This window comes from Biomphalaria glabrata, chromosome 13 (assembly GCF_947242115.1).
Source record: "Biomphalaria glabrata chromosome 13, xgBioGlab47.1, whole genome shotgun sequence".
Taxonomy (NCBI): Eukaryota; Metazoa; Mollusca; class Gastropoda; family Planorbidae; genus Biomphalaria; species Biomphalaria glabrata.
The window spans coordinates 7,328,095-7,348,769 of record NC_074723.1 but is presented as its reverse complement, the minus strand read 5'-3'; the positions used below and the strand labels follow the sequence as shown (position 1 = coordinate 7,348,769).

At 33.7% G+C, this 20,675-nt stretch overlaps 2 protein-coding genes across 6 annotated transcripts in view; both read left to right on the top strand.

The window, feature by feature from the left end:
* Positions 1–20,675, top strand: part of LOC106071269 (alkaline phosphatase-like) — a 67,746-nt gene that overhangs the window by 45,254 nt on the left and 1,817 nt on the right. The gene's annotated exons all lie outside the window — the stretch shown is intronic.
* On the top strand, positions 6,834–20,483 carry LOC106071277 (galactokinase-like). Of its 5 annotated transcripts, none has more exons than XM_013231343.2 (9): positions 6,834–6,966; positions 7,691–7,861; positions 9,664–9,841; positions 12,539–12,797; positions 13,516–13,697; positions 16,681–16,713; positions 16,929–17,079; positions 17,256–17,424; positions 19,005–20,483. In XM_013231343.2, exons 2-9 carry the CDS (start codon positions 7,700–7,702, stop codon positions 19,089–19,091), a joined length of 1,221 nt encoding a protein of 406 aa, XP_013086797.1. In that variant the 5' UTR covers positions 6,834–6,966; positions 7,691–7,699; the 3' UTR covers positions 19,092–20,483. The 5 variants fall into 5 exon arrangements, with proteins under 5 accessions (XP_013086797.1, XP_013086800.1, XP_013086798.1 ...); XM_013231344.2 differs by having other exon boundaries at positions 6,844–6,992; XM_013231345.2 differs by having other exon boundaries at positions 6,846–6,927.

Genomic DNA, 20,675 nt, shown 5'->3' with positions numbered 1-20,675 from the left:
TGTCCCAGCAATGCCTCTCAACGAGTCAAAGTGGATTAAGTCATTACATAGGCCTACTCTCTTTCAGCCACTGTACCACGTCTGTGCGCTGATAAGCGAAAACACTTTTTCAAAGAAAAATTAAATTGCTGATCGAGGGGAGCCCCAATTAGCCTACCAGGTTTCAAATGAACAGCCTTAAATACATATCTATATATAACACTGATTATGAAAGAAGCACTCCCAAAAGTCACCATATTCTGTCTGACCTACAAATATTTCAAGTTAAAACACTGGTGAAACAACTGAACACCGTTTCTATCGAATCCTCGTTCCCTTGGGTACTGTGCGCGTCACAATACATCTTATATGAATAAATCGAGTGTTTACACCTAATGAAATGAAGAATTGAATTCTAGCATACGATAGGGTCTAATATTAATATCCATAGATAAGCCATAGAGCAAATTTTTACATCTTAGGTCAATGCCTTCCGGAAGTAGGCACCCTAAAAAAAGAAGGAATGCCCTCATTTTGAAGGACGTCTGGTGACCCTTCATTAAAACCAGCATTAAAACACATTTCTTCTTCTTCTTAATCCTTTTGACTTCCGGTGGGGCATATCGCGCCAACAGTCACTTCGCCATCGGATTCTGTTCTGGGCTATTCCCCTCAGCTGGGTCCATACCTATCCTGTCATCTTTGCCTCTTGGTCTACTGATCCATGTTTGCTTTGGTCTTCCAGTCTTTCTTTTTCCCTGTGGGTTCCAGTCTTGCGCCTGTTTTGCAATGGTTTCGGTTGTTTTTCGCAATGTATGCCCAATCCAACCCCATTTCCGTTTTCTGATTCTTGCTCTGTCAGGTTTTTGCTGTTGTTTTTTTTCCTACAGACTTTTGATTGAAATTCAATTAGGCCATCTAACATCAATTATGTCATGCAAACATTTGTTAGTGAGTACTTGGAGCTTGTCCGTCTTGCTATTTGTTATTTGTAATTCTCCCTACATTATATAAAGAAATATTGAAAGAGTGTACATTTGTGTTGCAGATTTGGATTTTATTTTTAGACACTGTTTTTGACTGCCTGATCGGTCGTAGAGTATTGAATACATGTTTAGCCTTCTGTTTTAGCCTCTTCTCCCCTTTTTTGTTTATGTTTATTCCAATGTAGACAAAGTTGTCGGTTTCTAATAGGTTTACTCCTTGGAGCTGTAGTGGTATTTCTTGGGTATTATTAGCTCTCATTACCTCAGTTTTCTTGTTATTGCTTTTCAAGCCAGTCTTCTCCCCTTCTTTATTGAATAAGAAAATAAAGAAATAAAAATAGAGGTCCATCTCTTCCTACCAGTACACAAACTCCGGACCCGAATAGACAACACTGTCACAACACCTCTACCAGTGTAGGCCTTGTTTATATTAAATCATATTCAGTATAATTGCATCATCGTACAGTCGTACACTATATATAGGCCTAGATATAGCATAACAGTGTCACTCAAAAGTAATGAATTTGTAGAACATAAAATTGAGGTCAATGTCGAGGCTTATCTAAGTGACCTAGTTCTGCTGATAAAACAACAAAAGTCCATGCTACAACACTGAAAATTCTGTTTTTTTTTTATTTTTTTTTTTTTTATGTTTTTCGTTTAGCTGTAAACCTCTCGTTCTTTTTCTTCCTTGAGACCAAAGTTTGAATTATTTAAAACAAATGTTGTTTTATGCACAAGGTGGTTATACTGGGTCTAATATAGAGGCCGACTCTATGAAAACTCAAAACACGTGAAACATTTCCAGATGCAGGCTATTCTGACGGGTTTTGTCGATGCAGCACAAAAACTTGTACGACCGGCATTAAGGGAAACAAACAAAAGAGAAACATTTTTTTAACAAGGTTACAAAGACAGTTTGGGTGGAAACACAAACTCAAAATCGGCCCCCGAAGTGGTCCACCAAGGCAGGTAAAAAGGCAGGTTTCAATATTTTCAGAAAGAATATCAGAATGAAATTCTATCAAAGGCAAATGACAGAGAATGATGGAGAAAGAATGATGACAGATGTGTGGTGCTCCAACGGTCCAGCAGACAAAGGTATAGGTGAAAGTGAATGATAGGTACGATGTGGACCTGGCCTATTTGATGTGTTATGATGATTATGTATTTGTTTTGTAAAAGGTCAATCTCTTATTCAAAGCTTCAAGAAAAAAATATTTCTTTTTTTTTTAATTAATAATAATAGTGTTCCATTACTGTATGGCTACATCGTGGTTTACGCGATAATACGAAAAACTACTTATTAATTGTTGTTTTAAATAATGTTCCATATATGTGCATACTAAATTTTTTTTTGTCTTAAAAAAAAAAGTAAACATTATTTTTGTAAATGTAGTAGTTAATATGACAGAACTTACTTCACTTAACAATACAATTGTAAAAAAAAATAATTTCTACACAAAATCTAAAACCGTTTGCATAAATGTTTTGAAATTATGATAAATGGTAATCTAGCTCACATACTAAAAAGCCTCTCGTGTTTGTTACTATTAACAGTGAAGGCTATAAAAACTTTAAAAAGGTGTAGGCCTATTATTATGGGGAAAAAACAACAACTGCTTGCATAGTTGATTTTAAAAATTAGTTTTTTTGCTTTCAGAAAAGAAAAAGTTGCATCAGAACTTTCAATGGTCTAAAATATTATGATTTCGGATTTTCACTATATTTTTTTTTAGTTTACGAGATCTAAATGGAATGGACGGACGGACGGACAGACAGTTCACACAAAACTGATAGCGTCTTTTCCCCTTTCGGGGGCGCTAAAAATGGAAATCTGAAAACTGTTCAAAGTGATAGCTGGGTATTAGACCTATTTCTTCTTATCTTATATAATACAGACGTTACTTCAAAAAAGAAGATGATTACGTCCTACGCGTCATGCATTTAGTCATGCATATTAACCAATGACTTAAATTCTGCCAAGTCACTGGTTTTCCTGGCTAGCTCAGGCAACCCATTCCATGCTCTAATAGCACTAGGGAAGAAAGAGTATTTGTATGTATGTAGTATTAGTATGTAGGCCTATATTTATGTGTGTATTGTGTATGTATGTATATGTGTGTGTTTGTACTGCAATATTTCTCCTCCGTGCGCAAGACTCAGCTCTATAGGTCACTGCCTAAATGTAGGCGTGTTATATTTTTAATAAGTAAACATTAAATAACTACAACAAACTTCTCTTGTGACCAAAACCTAAATATAACATTATATTCAGACATTTAACTTGAAATGAGATCTAGATGTCATGAAATAAACTGATATCAAAACACAATCTAACTCACAACTGAAACATATCTTTATACTCTTTAGACGCTCTAGATTCTAGATTGTCTGCCGTTTTACATTTGCCTTTCGATATATATTGTTATAAACCTGGTGGTGGCACAGATTTAGGTAGTGGTGTGTGTGTGTAGTCAGCCGACGCAAATCGCCCCAGGCCAGCGCTAGACGAGCGGTCAAGCGTGACGAGTTACGACTGTCAGCCGAGTCGAGCGTCAACAGGACAGTTCGGGAAGGATCGCCGACGTGAACAGAGCTCAGGAGCGTCACGAGAGTTATAGTCATCTGACCACCTAGAAACGTCGAGGGGCGTTCTGTCCGGTTCGAGAAGGCCAGTAGGGACCCTATATAAGAGAGGAGGTGTCGCAGTCAAGACGGTCGAGAAAAGGGGCTCAATACAGCAAGGTTCAGAAAGCGGGTTCACGACAGGAGTTCAGAACACGGTCGACTACAGCACAGTTCAACGGTGTGGTTCTGTACGGAGCATTACGACGGTTCAGTGCGGAGTACTGTCAAGTACAGTTGAGACGAACGGCGTCTTGATCTTGGTCTGTGATCGAGTCCGACACAACGAGCCCAAGTGTGTGAAGTCAGTCCCGAACTGTTGAACCCAGTGCAAGCCCGGAACGAGACGGAGAGGCCAGTGCAAGACTTGATACGGCGGAACGGTGGTATCGGAGAGATATTTGTTATCGCAGAGCTATTTGTACTGTTCTACGTGCTGCCAATTGTACAGTATTGGCTGTTATTTATGGACATTAAACCTTTACGTTATTTTGGAGCCCTGACTTGTCAAGTTCTTTAAGTTGGTGGTGTATGGTGCAGTTTGCAGAGAACCTGGATAGTGAGATTCGTAACAATATATATATATATATATATATATATATATATATATATATATATATATATATATATATATATATATATATGTATATATATCCTATTGCAATTTCATCATCCTCAGTGTATAACCATGCACCTATCGCTAATTTAAACCTCTCATCCTTATTACCTAGGAAACACGCACATCATAACACTGCTATAAAAAGAACTATATCGAATGATTATAATTTAATCCATAATCTAATTTTAGGGAGTATACGTATAAAGGCCCTGCGAGCATAAATTATTTTTTGTTCTAGGCCCTACTTGGTAGGTCACTCTATCGCTACGCGATTATGAAAAGAAATCATTTTTCTTTTAGATTATCTCAAACATTATTTATACTGCAGTAAGTACCCTTCGCTGTGCATATTTATGGCATGTGCAAAACAAAACAAAAAACTTGTTATTTTAAAATTTAACTTCACGAAATAGGTTGTGCTTTTTTAAATAAACGTCTGGCTCTTATGGTTTCATTGTTATTTAAGTGTGAATAATAACAGCAAACAAAATTTAAAGAAGAAAGTTTATAACGAAGACTAAAATATGAAGGGAAAAAAATGGTGTGCTGAGAGTGTAAATGAAGAAAGAGAGAGAGAGAGAGAGATTATCCATTACAATGTACAAAGTGTAACAAAGAATGTAGTCGAACTGTGAAACTAGGTCATATGACTGTAGTGGCTCCCCAGTGAGAAGATTAGATTCCCAGTGTTGTGAAGGACTAATAGACTGACGTAGTTCTACTATCTCCCTAACACCCACCCTGGTGGGAGACTTCGAGTGATATATGCTGACTGGTGGCTTTCAACAAGCCCAACGACAAAAAGATACCAAGAGGTGGGGGAATAAATCTAGGACAGGGGCTGGGCACATACAAAGTGTTTTAAAGATCCATGTAATATATAGAAAGCAAATTGTAAGGTAAATGTATGTATGTGTGTATGTATGTAGGCTATGTATGTATGTATGTATGTATGTATGTATGTATGTATGTATGTATGTATGTATGTATGTATATATGTATGTATGTATGTGTGTGTGTGTATGTATGTAAGTATGTATGTATGTTTGTATGTATGTATGTATATAGACCCTATGTATGCATGTATGTATGCATGTATGTATGTATTTATGTATGTGTGATTGTTTGTCTATCTGTTTGTTGTATGGTTGTTTATGTTTGTATGTATATATGTATGTAGCATCATGGCGTCGCGTTGTGAAAACTGGCGCACAGGTTGCTGAGGAAAAGAGAACAAAGCTGGCAGAAGAAAAACGTCAGAGAAGAAAAGCAAGGCCAATGACTCTAACTCCAGCTGGAATAACCTGCCCATTGTGCGGCCGAACATTGCGGGCTCACATAGGTCTCACCAGCCACATGAGGAAGCATAAAACCCCAGTGCAAAGCCCTCAGCCCCCCTGGATGACAAAGTGGTCATCATCGAACCACGATGGACGAACTATATATGTATGTATGTATGTATGTATTTATGAATGTATGTCCCGAATTAAATTTAAAAGACTGGTCATTTACCAATCCCTTTGTCCGTATGTCAATCTATCGATGACCAATGATCCGTTAATTACAACAGTTAGACCAGGCTCACTTTAGTTTTGAAAAGCTTCTTCCAAAAGACACCACGTTGATATGCATTTGGCAAGAAGCTGTTGAAGAATTAATCAAAGGGCTGGTAAAGGCTCCTTAAGTCCCATCGGTATTTCATTTGAACTGTAAAATTCAAGTATTATCCTTCCCATGTAGCTTCTTCAAAATTAAACTTTGCTGCCTGAAGATGTAGGCCTATTCTAGTTTTGGTATTTCTGTTCAAACCTCTTGCCGTCTGGCTCAATGCTAAAGGGACCAAGCAGTCCAGCATTAAACTCTTGTTATCTTCTTATAAAATACAGAGGTTACTTCAAAAAAGAAGATGATTACGCCCCATGCGTGTTCCTAGGTCTATTTAGTCATGCATGTTAATCAATGATTTAAATTCTGCGAAGTCATTGGTTTTCTTGGCTGACTCAGGCAACCCATTCCATGCTCTAATAGCACTAGGGAAGGATATTAAAGCTGCGCATCTATATCTGTATTTTAAGAGCGGTAGCAAAGAGCTTCAATCGCAGTCAATCATCAAATCGTTCTTTCACGATTCTAACAGTAGTATGATGATCGCTCCAGCGAGTGGGTGCGACCCTCACCCCCTAGTGACGCCACTGTATATCTATAAAGTTCGCTACGCCTCAGACATTAGTCTCGTACACATGTCATAACTAACAGAAAATAGTTTCCATTTTCTCTTGACCCACTTTCATGTTAATGAATTAATTAGTGGTCCTCGAATCTGTCCCTGGTAAGACACCGCAACCGTATTGCGCTACAAGAAACAACATTTGGATAGTCTTTGTGAATTTAATACATAAAATTGGGCAACGTGTGGGGCACCAAAATAAAGATCACAGAAACAACAACTTTGCGGTCTTGACGGTACATTTTAACTTTTAACCTTGTCCCAATAACACACCCTCGACCTAATTTCACCTTTTGTAGCTGGATGTGGTTTTTCGACCAATCAAACACTTTTTCGGAGGCCTAGCCTCTCATTTCAACCAATAACAAGCGGCCTTACAAAGTTCGTTTGGTAAACATTGCATCATCGGGAAAAAAAACAGCAGAGTGAACTGCGAAGTCGCTCCTCGAGAAAAAAAAATTCTCGCATCTGACGACGTCTACACAGAGGTGAAGTTTCCGTGGGCAGTAGACTAGAATCTAAATTAGGTAGATTATAGACTTTCTAGATCTAGGTATTCGAAGCTTTATAAGTACAATTATATTGAGAATACGGTTCAATTTATTGTCCAGAGTAGAGTAGATTTAGACTTAATATAGAGTAATTTACTAAAATTTAGACTAGGAAGTAGGTATCTAATAAATAATATATATAATATATTATTATAGGCCTATAGCCTATATCTATAGATAGATCTACTTAACTACTTATTTTATAGACTATAATCTAGAGTAGATAGTATAGATTAAAATAGATCTACTAGAGTCTAGAGACAACTAGCCTTACCAGCCCAGCTAGAGTCTAAATGACTCCAAAGACTAGATAGAATAATATAGAATATATAATAATAATAGATTCTAGATCTGTTAGTAGATCTATTCTTCTTCTTCTAGCCAGCTTTATTGAAAATTATTGCTGCTAGTACTACTGATTCTATAATATTGACTATATATAGTCTATAGTCACTACTATATTAGACTAACTATAACTATATTACTATTATTATAATAATTATTAGATCTAAGTCTTCAGTATAGTTACAGTATTAGTATAAGATGATCTATTTAATTTAGAATTAGATTAGATCATCATTAGATCTAGTCCAGTAGGCTCCTCTACTCTAAATCTAAATAGATCTACTATTCTAAATACAATAGTCTAGATTATCTATATTTAAATTTAAATCTATATTGATACCATAAACATTTTTAGACAGTCACAATGGCTTCTCAAATTCGTCCTCTTGGTGAACTAATTGATGAGGCTACAACAGCTTTTGAGAAAAGATTTGGATCCAAACCCACTATCGGAGCCCGTGCACCTGGTCGTGTCAACTTGATTGGTGAGCACACTGATTACAACGATGGATTTGTTTTTCCTATGGTGAGTAAACCCCAACATCTAGATCTGTAGTCCACATAGTTATAGCTACATAGTACATACTGTAACATAAATCTAGGTCCATATTAACAAGTACGCCTATACTAAATGTATAATTTAGAGACAATAGAAAATTTAGTTTTCTTCTCCTTTACATTGTTGTAGATGGTAAACATCTTTTAGTTCTTGTGTATCATTATTAAGACAACACCTTCATTAAAATGTTTTGCTATTTTGACTATCAATGATTAGACTATGGTCACTAGAAAAAAAAAAAGAATATCATCATTAATATCTGTACTCTTAGTTCTAAAAATACAACTTAAAACCTCTATATGAATGCAGTCATAAAAACAAATGCATTCATTTGCGAGTACCACTAGATGATGCAGTAGGTAGTTGGATTTTCAAGATATTTTGATCAGGTAAATAGTTACTAGTAGGAACTGGACAAATTTAAACTGCTAATGAAATTCATGAAAGTATCCGTACATTCAATCCTAATTGAAATACACCTTGATTTAAAATAGGCCTCTGGATTATAAACCTGTATACAATTATTTTTTGTTCATTGTAGATAATGACCCATTCTAATATATACTCCCGTTCACTCTTTTTCATTTGTTTTTATGGTTCAATAGATACTTGTAAGGATCTATAATCATATCTGTTGTCCATTGCCTGTATTGTATCATTGTGTCTGTTTGTATATAAACCTTTGTCTCAACTACAGACACTACAGGACAGTCAAACTCACAACACTACTCCTTGACATTGACTAACACTTATCTTTGTTCAATGATATAGACAACAGCTTTGGTTAGCAATAAATGTGCTAGTTATGAATAGGGCCTACCAAGAAAGTTTTGGTTATAGAATTTGATGGATGGGAGGACTCACATTATGACCTTTAGTAGCTTTGAGGGCAGTGTTTATAATTTTGTTTTGAATGAATGAGAACCAAATTATCTAGTACTGGATACAAAATTACATTTTCCTTGCCTTATTCCCAAACAGTTCCAGACATTTCCCAGTATTTTGTTATGTATATATATTATTATATGTATATATGTAAAACAATACTTGGCTGTTAATAGTTATTTCTAGACTAGAATTAAAATGTTCATTTTTCTTATAAAGTTTTTTTTTAATCAAAATTCTGTTCCCATCTAGTCCTCATTTGTAATGGATATGTGATTATTTGAAGATTATACATGCAATCCATATCATCAATTATAATGAAGGATATTCATACTATTCTTGATCTATATTCTATACACTTTACATTGGTACACATTTTAATTGCATTCATTGCGTCTAGTACTGGTGTATTTTTGTTATTTGTAGAATTTCTCAATTACTTCTAAATTTGTTTTTAAAAGGTCAAAATTCTTACTTAAAGAAACATCAACAACCTTAAAAAAAAATCTAACAGATAATAGGCCTATCTAAAAGTGAACATTATCTTTTGCTTTCTAAATGGTTGAAAAGATAAACTGAAGTGAAATCTTGAAATGGAAGTAAAAAGAAATCATGCTCAAGTGGTCTTGTACTCTTTTAAAGACTTATCTTTCAGTAATTTGAATAAACTGTTGACCTATTTAGAGAGGTCAATGTCTTGTATAGTTTTGCTCACACATTCTATTCTAGTGAAACTGGTTTTAGTTTCTCATTATGGTGTATAAAGAGGCTTAAAAAACATAGAAAAAAATTAAGATTATATGGTATATATAAAAATAAAGCAGACATACAGAGAGATGCTTGTTTAATTTAAATGTTTCTATGCTGGTTACTTTTTTTCTAAGGCCCTGCCCATGGTCACTGTCATAGTTGGTAATCCAACAACCTCTGGCGTATGTCGTGTTGAGACCCTGTCAGTTTCCACAGATGAGCCTTGGTACACAGAGTTTAGTGTGGATGACATCAAACCAGGGAAGCCAAAGTGGTGCAATTATGTTAAGGGTGTTGCAGCACAAATGCCAGGTAGCTCATGGTTTTTTGTTTAAAGTTGACACACTAATTGTAAAGTACAAGGTATAAATAGTGCTTAGAAAAAAAATTAGATATGGACAATTAATCTTTTTTAAATTTAGTAAAAAAATGTATTTATCTGTAACGAGTCAAAAAAAACTACAGAGAACTTTTTATACTAAATATTTGCATACTGGGCAATATTGAAATGTCATTTGCAAAACTATTTATTTCCATTTGACAATATTGAAGGAGAAAGAATTTATATCTCTCGAGTTATTATTCATATATTCTTTAATCTAGACAATTAGGCTACAAATTGTATACATATTTAGCAAGTACTTTTTATGATTAGTTAATACCAGTACTTATATTAAACTTTAAGATGTTTGTGTTTAGAATACAATATCACTCGCTAATGTTATTCTGAACTTTTCTACTTAATGGCCTGAGAATTACCATATTTCTTAAAAATATGTTTGTACAGGTAATTAAACTGAAAATAAATGACAAAATCTACATTTAGCCTTGGCAACATTTATTATTATAATAGTCAACATTTTAAATAAATTAGTGTGTATTTTATGCAGTAGAACATAGTTTTACATCAATTACATAGGCCTACATGGTTCATAATTTGGAAAAGTTGTCTTTTTTTCTAAATATTTCTCTAAAACCTACATAGATACATGTTATTTAGCTGATTGTACAATTTTGAGCTTCAGGTCTTTCTCAGAATTTGAGTCTGTGAATGAATACTTTTTAGTACCAGTATAACACTGTCAGCCTATGCTAGTGACCTTGTTACAATTCCACTGCTAGTCTTGACCTGGTTCTGTTTTTCTCTGTGTAGTTTTTATCTTAATTGAATGAAGGCGTTTTGTTTCTTTCGACTTTGACCTTGACCTGGCTGATAGTGTCAAGCAGATGACAGTTTATGTAAACTTTTAAATAGATAACATATGGTGTCAACGCTTGATATTTAACATATTGCATCATTCAGTTATAAATTTGGTAAGCAAGATAATTTTATCAAAAACATAAGAATCCCTTGCTTCTTCAAAGCTAATCTTTTGAAGATTTGCTACTTTACAAGTTTTTTTCAAGGCGGCTTATAGCTGCTATATATATTGAGGAAAAACCTATGTAAACTGTGAAAAATGAATAGCCAAAATAGTTCATCAAATCCATAAAAAAAAATCACAAATTTCTTGTATATCTTTTGCTATATATTGCCCTTTATCAGCAAAGAACAGAGCAAAAATCTTATTTCATTTTGAAATCCTTGTCCGCATCTTTTTGGTTCATACATTATTTTTATATGCTACTAATTTGAATAATGTGCATCCTTTATTGTATTAGAGTAGATGTGTAAATGGAAATTTTTTTTTTATTAGTATGCTGTAAAATATTTTTTTGACTATTTTCCTAAATATATCCCTTTATTGTTGTGTGTAAATTTAAGGTATTTTGAAAAATTTACATATACTTTACTAAGCCTGTAGTGACAATATACTTAATTTACAAGTATTTCTTGCGTACAATACATGTATTGTTCCTCTCTACGTCCTAGTGAAATTTAAATAAGCTTAGTCACAACATATAAATTACTCTTTTAAAGAAACTGGTAGGATTTCACAAAGGGCAATGTCTTCGATTCTAAAGATTAAGGATTAATATCACAATAGTTCCAGCAGAAAAACATTCTAGAATGACTATTAAACAGTACACAGAGGGTTTTTAAATTCTGAATACTTGTTAAATACATAGAAAAAATCTTTTCTCTACTTTGTAGCAATTTTGTTTTTCGGGTGTGGTCTTGGAATGCATCTCCTGCAAAAAAACAAGGGATTAATGTATTTAGTTTTAAAACACTGCAATCTTAACATTTATTTTGAAACAGAAAGGCAGTTTGTGTCCCTTGAAAGCTGCCATTGTAAATTAGTAATTTATGTCCCGAAGTCCAGACAATTCTAATGATTATCTGACATTTTTAGGAAAGTGAGGCTATTTTTTGTAGTGCTGCTTGTGTCAGTATGACACATTTTAAAGTCAACAAGCTGAGACCATTGCCTGCCTCACATGAGAAATTGGGGAAGAGGGATAGGAACCAGTGTCTAGTCATCTGCAGAAACATCAAAACTACTCCTTCTATTCAGTTCAGAACTCCCTTTTAAAAAAATAAACAAGGCTCTAAGGTATTGTTGCAGCTGTAGACTTATGGATCAGATTCTGTAAGCTTCATTTTTCTGAGAGTAATGGTTTAAAAGGGTGTCATGTCACAGCTCAGTAATCTTTTACTACCCTTAAAAAATGATGAAAAGGAGGGGGGGGGGGTTGTGTGGTGCGGAACACCATAATTTAAATTTGAGACATTCATTTCTAAAACAGATTTTCAACATTTCTCACTAGCTTAGTGTTGGCTAAAATGTAAACATGTATGTGTGGAAGTTTAAAACTTGTGAATTTTAAAGTATCCCTGCAGACACTTTAAGAAAGAGCCTGTTTGAATATTATTATTTAATTCAATAACAAGATATTGGATTGACTAGTTCTCTGAGTATGTGGGAAGATGACAATATAGTGTCCCTGTGCTCTTAATGTGTCAGAAGGAAGCACATGACATTTGTATTAGTACACCTTGTACACTTTTCAATACATATGATCACATATTGAAATAACTAATTTAAAGTTTGAATTTCTTAACAGGAAAATTAACATCATTTGATGCTGTGATTGTGTCATCTGTGCCACTTGGAGGTGGAGTCAGTAGCTCAGCCTCAGTAGAAGTAGCAACATACACTTTCCTGGAGCAGATTTGTGCTGAGGGTGCAGACATTCCTCTGATTGAAAAAATTCTCAAGTGTCAGAAGGCTGAGCATGTATTTGCTGGTATGCCTTGTGGCATCATGGACCAGTTTATTTCCATGATGGGTAAAGAAGGCCATGCACTGCTGATTGATTGTCGGTAAGAGCAAGTCTCCTCATTTCAAACATTGCCTTACTGTCCACTAAGATTTTGCTGTAGTGCTTAATTTTGTACAACAGTTAATGCCTCAGTGTTATTATTAATTATACAAGTTTCAAAGTTATTCCAGCTCTTATACTGATAGTCCTACTATAATATTTCCTTAATAAAAAGAATGAACTCCATGTAATTATATTAAGAGAATAAAAAGTTGTCATTTAGAAAATTATACAAATATTTATTTTGTTGTATTATGTTATATAGAAGGAATACATTATTTAAATGCTAAATAATCCCTTTTTTAGTTATTAGATTTATGTAACTAAAACAAAAACGCATTAGCCAAATTAGTTATTATTCTTAGTCATTACAATTGACTTTGAAAGGTTCAAACTAACCATTGCCATCTAGGTTGGGTTATTCTGTAAATTTACTCATGAGTATTTAGAAGGGACTAAATTATTTATTTTGTGTGTAACACTTTTGATGAAAATCTACCTTGGGTACCGGTATGTTTCTACCCTTATCAGCATGACACAACTAATTACATCACAAGGTGCACTCTTAACAGTTAATTGTTTTAAAGCAAACATTTAATTTTAATGATTTTTTGCGTGTGCTCAAAGGCAAGTTTAAATTTTATTAAAATTTCTAGTGAGAAAATTTCACTTTTTAAATTAATTTATTCTTGTTGTTCCAAAATCTTCGTATCTTCTAGATCTCAGATTGGACGTCTGGTGCCAATGTCTAACCCTGATGTAGTAGTACTAGTCACCAACTCCAATGTCAAACATGAACTGACTGGATCTGAGTACCCAACAAGAAGGAAACAGTGTGAGACAGCTGCTAAAGTTTTGGGAGTTACCAGCTTGAGAGATGCTACAGAATTAGACCTTGAAGGTTGTTGAAGATTTAGTATATATGCATTATAGTCACACAAATATTGACAATAGGATGTTATTGTGCTTAAAGGAAAATAAGGACAATAGTCTTTTATCCTCCATTTTAAATCATGCATACATCTAAAATATATAATTGAAAATATGTATGTCTGTATGTCCTGCATAGAAATCAAATCTGTTTGACCAATCTTGATAAAACTTCGCATGAATGTTCCTTAAATCATAGCAAAGATGGTAGTGTATGTTTAATGTCCCTCCCACAACTAAGAAGTGCTTAAAAAAATACCTAAATTTATCTCTATTAAAGAACAAAGCTTTAGCAAGTTGGGTAATTTTATATTTGATATGAATATGTCTGTAAAACAGGTAAACCAAGTTTCACACTCTACTTTTAGTTTCGTGACATAATAAAATATAATGTGAAGGAAACATTCTCCATGTTTGACATGTATCTAGAAATGAAGATCTACATCTTATCTTATCTTATATAATACAGACGTTACTTCAAAAAAGAAGATGATTACGTCCTACGCGTCATGCATTTAGTCATGCATATTAACCAATGACTTAAATTCTGCCAAGTCACTGGTTTTCCTGGCTAGCTCAGGCAACCCATTCCATGCTCTAATAGCACTAGGGAAGAAGGAGTATTTGTACAAATTTGTCCTAGCATATGGGACGAGGAATGTGCCTTTATCTTTGTGTCTTTCAGAGTATTTTATTAAATTTTGTTTTTGTATTTGAAGATTATGGTTCAGTGTTTTATGTATGATTGCTACTTTACTTTTGAGCCTTCTGTCCTGAAGGCTTTCTAAATTTAGTGATTTTACTAAAGGTGTTACTCTAGTCAAATGTGAATATTCGTTTGTTATGAATCTCACTGCTCTATTTTGTGTCTCCAGTTTCTTAATGTTTTCTTGAGTTGAGGGGTCCCAAACGGAGGATGCATATTCTATTATTGGCCTAACCAAGGTTAAGTAACATTTTAGTTTTATGTTCTTATTTGATTTATAGAAATTTCTTTTAATAAATCCTAATGCTTTGTTTGATTTTTTTGTAGTTTCATCAATATGTGGATTCCATGATAGTTTTTCATTTATTATAACACCTAGGTATTTTGCGTTTTTAGTCTGTGATACTGGTTTGCCATGAATAAGATAAGTGGAATTAATTTGTTTTAGTTTTTTTGTTACTCTTAACAACTGACATTTTTCTGGGTGGAAAGACATGCTCCAATTTGATTCCCATTTCTGTAATTCATCTAATTCTCTTTGTAAAATATCTGTGTCTTGTGTTGTTTTTATTGTTCTATATATTATGCAATCGTCTGCAAATAATCTGACTTTTGTTCCTGAACTAATGCAATTTGGTAAATCATTTATGTAAATTAAAAATAGTAGTGGACCCAAGACTGTACCTTGAGGTACACCTGAGTTTACTGTTATCGGTGTTGATTTAGAGCCATTTATTATTACAGTTTGTTCTCTCCCTATCAGAAAGTCTTTAATCCACTGATGCAGTGGACCATTAATGCCGAAATATTTTAATTTTTTAAGCAAACTATGGTGGTGAACTTTGTCAAAAGCCTTAGAAAAATCTAGTAAGATAGCATCTATTTGTTCACTATTATCTAAACCTTTTGAAAAATCATCAATTAGTCCTATTAGTTGTGTTTCACATGATCTATATTTCCTAAAGCCATGTTGGTATGGTGTGAGGACATTATGTTTGTCTAAGTGGTTTATGATGTTGCTACATATTATGTGTTCTAGGATTTTACATGTGATGCTGGTAAGTGATACTGGTCTGTAGTTCCCTGGGTCAGATTCTTCTCCTTTTTTAAATAGGGGGGTGACATTAGCTTCTTTCCAGTCCTTTGGTACTCTGCCCTGGTTAAGTGAAGCCTGAAAGAGTATTTTGAACACTGGGGCTAGCTCATTACTTAGTTCTTTGAGTAATCTAGCTGGAATACCATCAGGTCCAGAAGCTTTATTTGGTTTGGTGTTGGCTAATAGTTTTTGAATTCCATTTTCTTGTACTACTATATCTTCTATGTTGTCTACTTGGTTCAAATTCAGTAATATGTCTTTGTCTCCTGGGGCTGAGAATGCTGATGCAAAGTATTTGTTTAGAATGTTTGCTTTAGTTTCATTATCATTATGTATTATGTTATGTTCATCTTTTAATGGCGCTACGCCTGTTGTTTCCATTTTCTTAGACTTAATGTATGACCATAGGTTTTTGTTATCTTTAGATATTACATTGTTTATGTATTCACTCTGCAGCTGTCTGCTTATTTTTTGGGTTAAGTGTTTAATTTTTATATACTTTTTGTAAACTCTTTCTGCATTAGTTTCTTTAAATTTTCTATAGAGGTTTTCCTTCTGTTTACAAAGCTTCTTTAGTCTATTATTAAACCAGCATTTATTTATTTTGTTTGATGTGTATTTAGTTGGTATATGATTTTCTATTATGCTTTTAAGATGGTTTTTAATGAAATTCCAGAGGTCATCAAATCCACTAGATCTGTAATACCCAAACTAGGACCTGCAGACCACAGGTCATATCCAGCTAGTATTACATAAAAGCAGCACTAGGGACCAAATGTTGATGAGAGAAAATGTTGAATGAAATTTTTTTTTAAAAGGTGAAATTATGAATGGTTCTTACCAGGGCACAAACCATAGATCTCTCTGATTTGACACCACCACCTAACAGCAACACGTTACCAGGGAAACAAACCATCCAACCTGCCAGACTTCTAATTAATCTTTTTCATAGGTAGCGTCCTTCATTGTTTCAGCTTTTGTGAGATGAAGTGTGGGCTGGTGAAACAGTACTTATCAAAATGATTCTCATTTCTTTGGGAATTAGCTTTGAATCCACAACTTTTATTTGTATGTCCAATTCATTTGAGAACCAATAGCTATTCATGAGCTAAGAGCTTATTTGCTTAAAATCTTCAATTTTATATTTTGTAGCTACCCGTGAAAGAATTGAGGAAAGTGAACAAGGTATTGTTTCATGAACTTGTATTCAATGTTATCTCCTTTCATTTAGTAACCCAATACTTTGTGTGCAAATATTCTATCTCCGTTCTCTTATCAAGTCACTGACACACAAAGAAACAGTTGCTCCAAAGCAGAGGGAGGTAGAACTACAAAAGCACTGAACTCATGATTGTCTGTTATTTAAATGTAATTGGAACACTTTTTTTCTTCTTGATTAGCTAAAAAAGGGGAAGTTGACAAAGAAACATTTTGCCGGGTTCGACATGTGATAACAGAAATAAAACGTACAGATCAAGCTTCTGCTGCACTTGAAATGGGGGATTATGAAAGGTTTGGGGATTACATGGTTGCTAGTCATAACTCACTCAGGTAAGGCGATTCTTTTAATGTACATTTTCTTATTGATGTAACCTTGATCAAACTTTATTTTTTTTTAGATCAGGTTAACTCTTTATTCACTAAAAGCATCTGGTACCATACTTGTTAGTCACATCTATCTTACAACTTCAAAATGACTTGTTTGTAATAATGTGTGTTTACTGCAGGGATGATTATGAGGTGTCTTGCAAAGAACTGGATCAGCTTGTTGAGTTTGCCCTGGAGATGAAAGATGAAGGGGTCTATGGATCTCGCATGACTGGTGGTGGCTTTGGTGGTTGCACAGTGACCCTGCTTAAAGCCAGTGCTGTGGATAAAGTTATAAAACACATGGATGTAAGTACTAGTAATCATCTGACAGTGTATGGCTCTTTTTATTTTTTAAATTAGATTACGGTACTTACTTAGGCCTGGATCCTCCTACACCAATCCGTGACTATCTCTTTCCACAAAGGTCTGTCACTGCCTCTTCCCAGCTGGTGCTCATGGATTTTAAGTGTTCTAAAAAGGTGCAATGGCATGTTAGACATGGATGGCTTTGTTTACAATTTCCTCTTTTCGGCTTCCATGTTATGGCTGACTTTGGTAAATGTTTCATTTTGTTTAAGGATGTCTTGCGAATGTCTTATGAAGTTCAAAGTTCGATCACCACTTCACTTAGGGGGGTGAATGCCCATGTGGCAAAGGATTTCTCTAATAGTGACATGACCTAGGTATATTATTCCAAGGATGTTTCTCAAACATCACTGTTAAGCCACCTTTAGTTTCTTTTCGACCCTTATGGACAACTTCCATGCCTCGCAAATGTAAGTGGCCATTAGAAAAATGATTGTATTGATGTGGATCTTGGTCTATAGTCTTAATTGATTTGACAAGATAGGCTGTAGTATTTGAAAGACTGATCTTGCTTTCTTTAATCGATATGAAACCTTATAATATTGCTTTTGATAATGCTGCCTAAATAGGTGAACTTTGTTTCGTATGCTCAGTGTTGACTTGTAGCCAATATGATAATTTTGGTTGTATCAAAGATCTGGAGGCAATTTTGAATGTCTTTGAGGCTCTGTCATCTCTTGTATACATTTAATTGTATTCCAGAGTAATGCTGGAGATCTACAAAGTTGAGGTCCATCAATTGGTTTGGTTCATTCCAGGGAATACCGAATACAGCCTGATTCATCATGTTGTTTTTTTTCGTGACATAGTTCATGACTAGCGTGACAGAATGAGAAATTGAGATAAGATATACCCTTTTCTCACTGTCCCCATGTTGAACTTTATTATTCTATGGTCTGTTCTGACGAAACAGCTAGATTTGCTGAATAGATGTTGCAGAATCTGGAATATTTGTTGCAGGCTATTTCCCAGAGGTTTGGGATGGATGCTATCAAATGCTCCTTTTTTTTTTATTTAAAAAAGGATGCAATTTCATTATTATAGAATTTGGTTACCTAAATTTAGCTCAGCAGAATTTAAAGTTTTTAACAAGAAATATTTATTTAAAAAGTGTATTATTGTGTAGAGGTGGTAAGTCAAAAGTGTGCCTTCTAGTTGTATCATGAATTCATGATTAGTAGGATTACGCATCACTCTTGTTTATACCCAAGAAAATAATTGTGTGAGGTGATTCTGCATTCTAACAATACAAATTTAATAATTATTTTAAAGTTAAAATATGTCAAATCTATGAACTTTGGTCGCTTGTTACAATACTTTAACATAATTTATTACTAATTATGCTTGTCTTGAGATTTGAAAGAATCATTTCTTTGTCATTTTTATATACCAGTACTTTTAATCTTGTTCTACTTAAGACTAAAATAGTCCAGAAAATTCTTGAGGAATGTTTGGACATATCCACATCTAATCAATTTTTAATTCTTTTGTAATTCCCATTTGATTGATTTTATTTACAGACCAAATATACTGCCAGTGGTAGGAAGGCAACATTCTTTGTCTGCCCACCATCAGATGGTGCCAGCTACCTCGATCTGCCTGCATGAGACATTCAATCTCACTGAAATATTTACTTTGAAACTTTAAGGGATTTGTGCTAGTGGGCTAATTCTATATATTAATATAAATAGGTATTTATATTGATACAAGATTTTAATATCATTTTCTTTTGAGACCAAGATATACTAAACTTGTGTTTAAAAAAAAATAAAAATTGTGATATGTTAAAAATATACCATAAGCTTTATGTGGGTGAAATGTAATTTGTGATGATCTATTAATGAACTATTATCTATTTTAGTTTCTGATATAAAAACTTCACCTTGCTATAAGTAATTCACTTAATGTTGTAATTATTGGTTAGATTTCTTTCTATAAAAATCTCATGAGCAGCTATATTTGACTATGCAGTTTATCTAATACTGAAACATTGAAGAAATGTTGTCTTCCATGTTATTTTGTTTCTGTACTAGCATATTACTGTCAAGTGTTTTAAATATATTTTTCGCTGTATTAGAAATTCTTGCTCAAAAAAAAAAAGATGAGTGGCTTTTGGGAAGTCATAATGATAAAGCAATGTAATTTATTTCTGTGAAATTGTGTTGTTCTGAATGAGGGATATGTACCTAAGGTGCAATAATGAGCTGGGCATAATGCAGCAATAGCTTTACACATCAGACAAAATGATCATTTGTTTAGTGTTTAAATATACAATTTAACACACATGTTGCAATTTAAATTTTTAGTATATACTGTATATACTATTTTGTATTGAATATCGTTTACTAACATGTAACTAAAAAGAAATTATTTAGATTTTGAATTGTTTATACATTTTACAAATGCTGGGAATGTTGTTTTTTTTAAAGTAAAGATTTATACAACTTATAACTTATAAGTATAATCCTAGATAAAAAGTGTGCATAAATATTAGATATGCCATTACTCTGTGTGTGCACTAATCAGAAAATGTGAATTTCATTATCATCGCAACAAACAATGTGAACACTATATTTCACTCTAATAAGATTGTTGATCTTGTTATAATGCACCTGTCACAGAACATTCTATATTAACTATCATCACATACATTTGGATCTTTAGTAAATGTGTGTACTGGTATTTGTGAGATGTCTGAATTTATTGGTAGCCTGAAAGATCATACACTTCATGCATTCTAATGAAAACATTTTTTTCTCTATAGAATCTTCATGTAGAAGTTTGTATAACTTTGTCATTTATTTGTCCAATAAGTTACACTGTAGTTGATGCTATGTTCTTAGTGTAAATTGTACAATTATAGATTTCAATGTCATTTACATCAAATTTAAAATATTTCATGTTTTAAAAATCATTAAATTTGTTCACTGATTGCTAATTTTAAAATCTTTGGCATTAACATAGATCATCCAGTTTATTAAATTGATTGGCAGTTTGAATTCAGGTGTTTCTTGATTTTGTTTTGGTCATCTTAGCCACATAATAAAATATTTATGGTAAATATTGCATGCTATACAAAATTCTATAAGTCTTTTAATTGAACAGTTCAACTTGAGGCAGTTTTAAGACTGACTGCTTTATTGAGACTTATGGAAAGTTGTTGTGATTACAAGGACTCTTTTTCTCATATT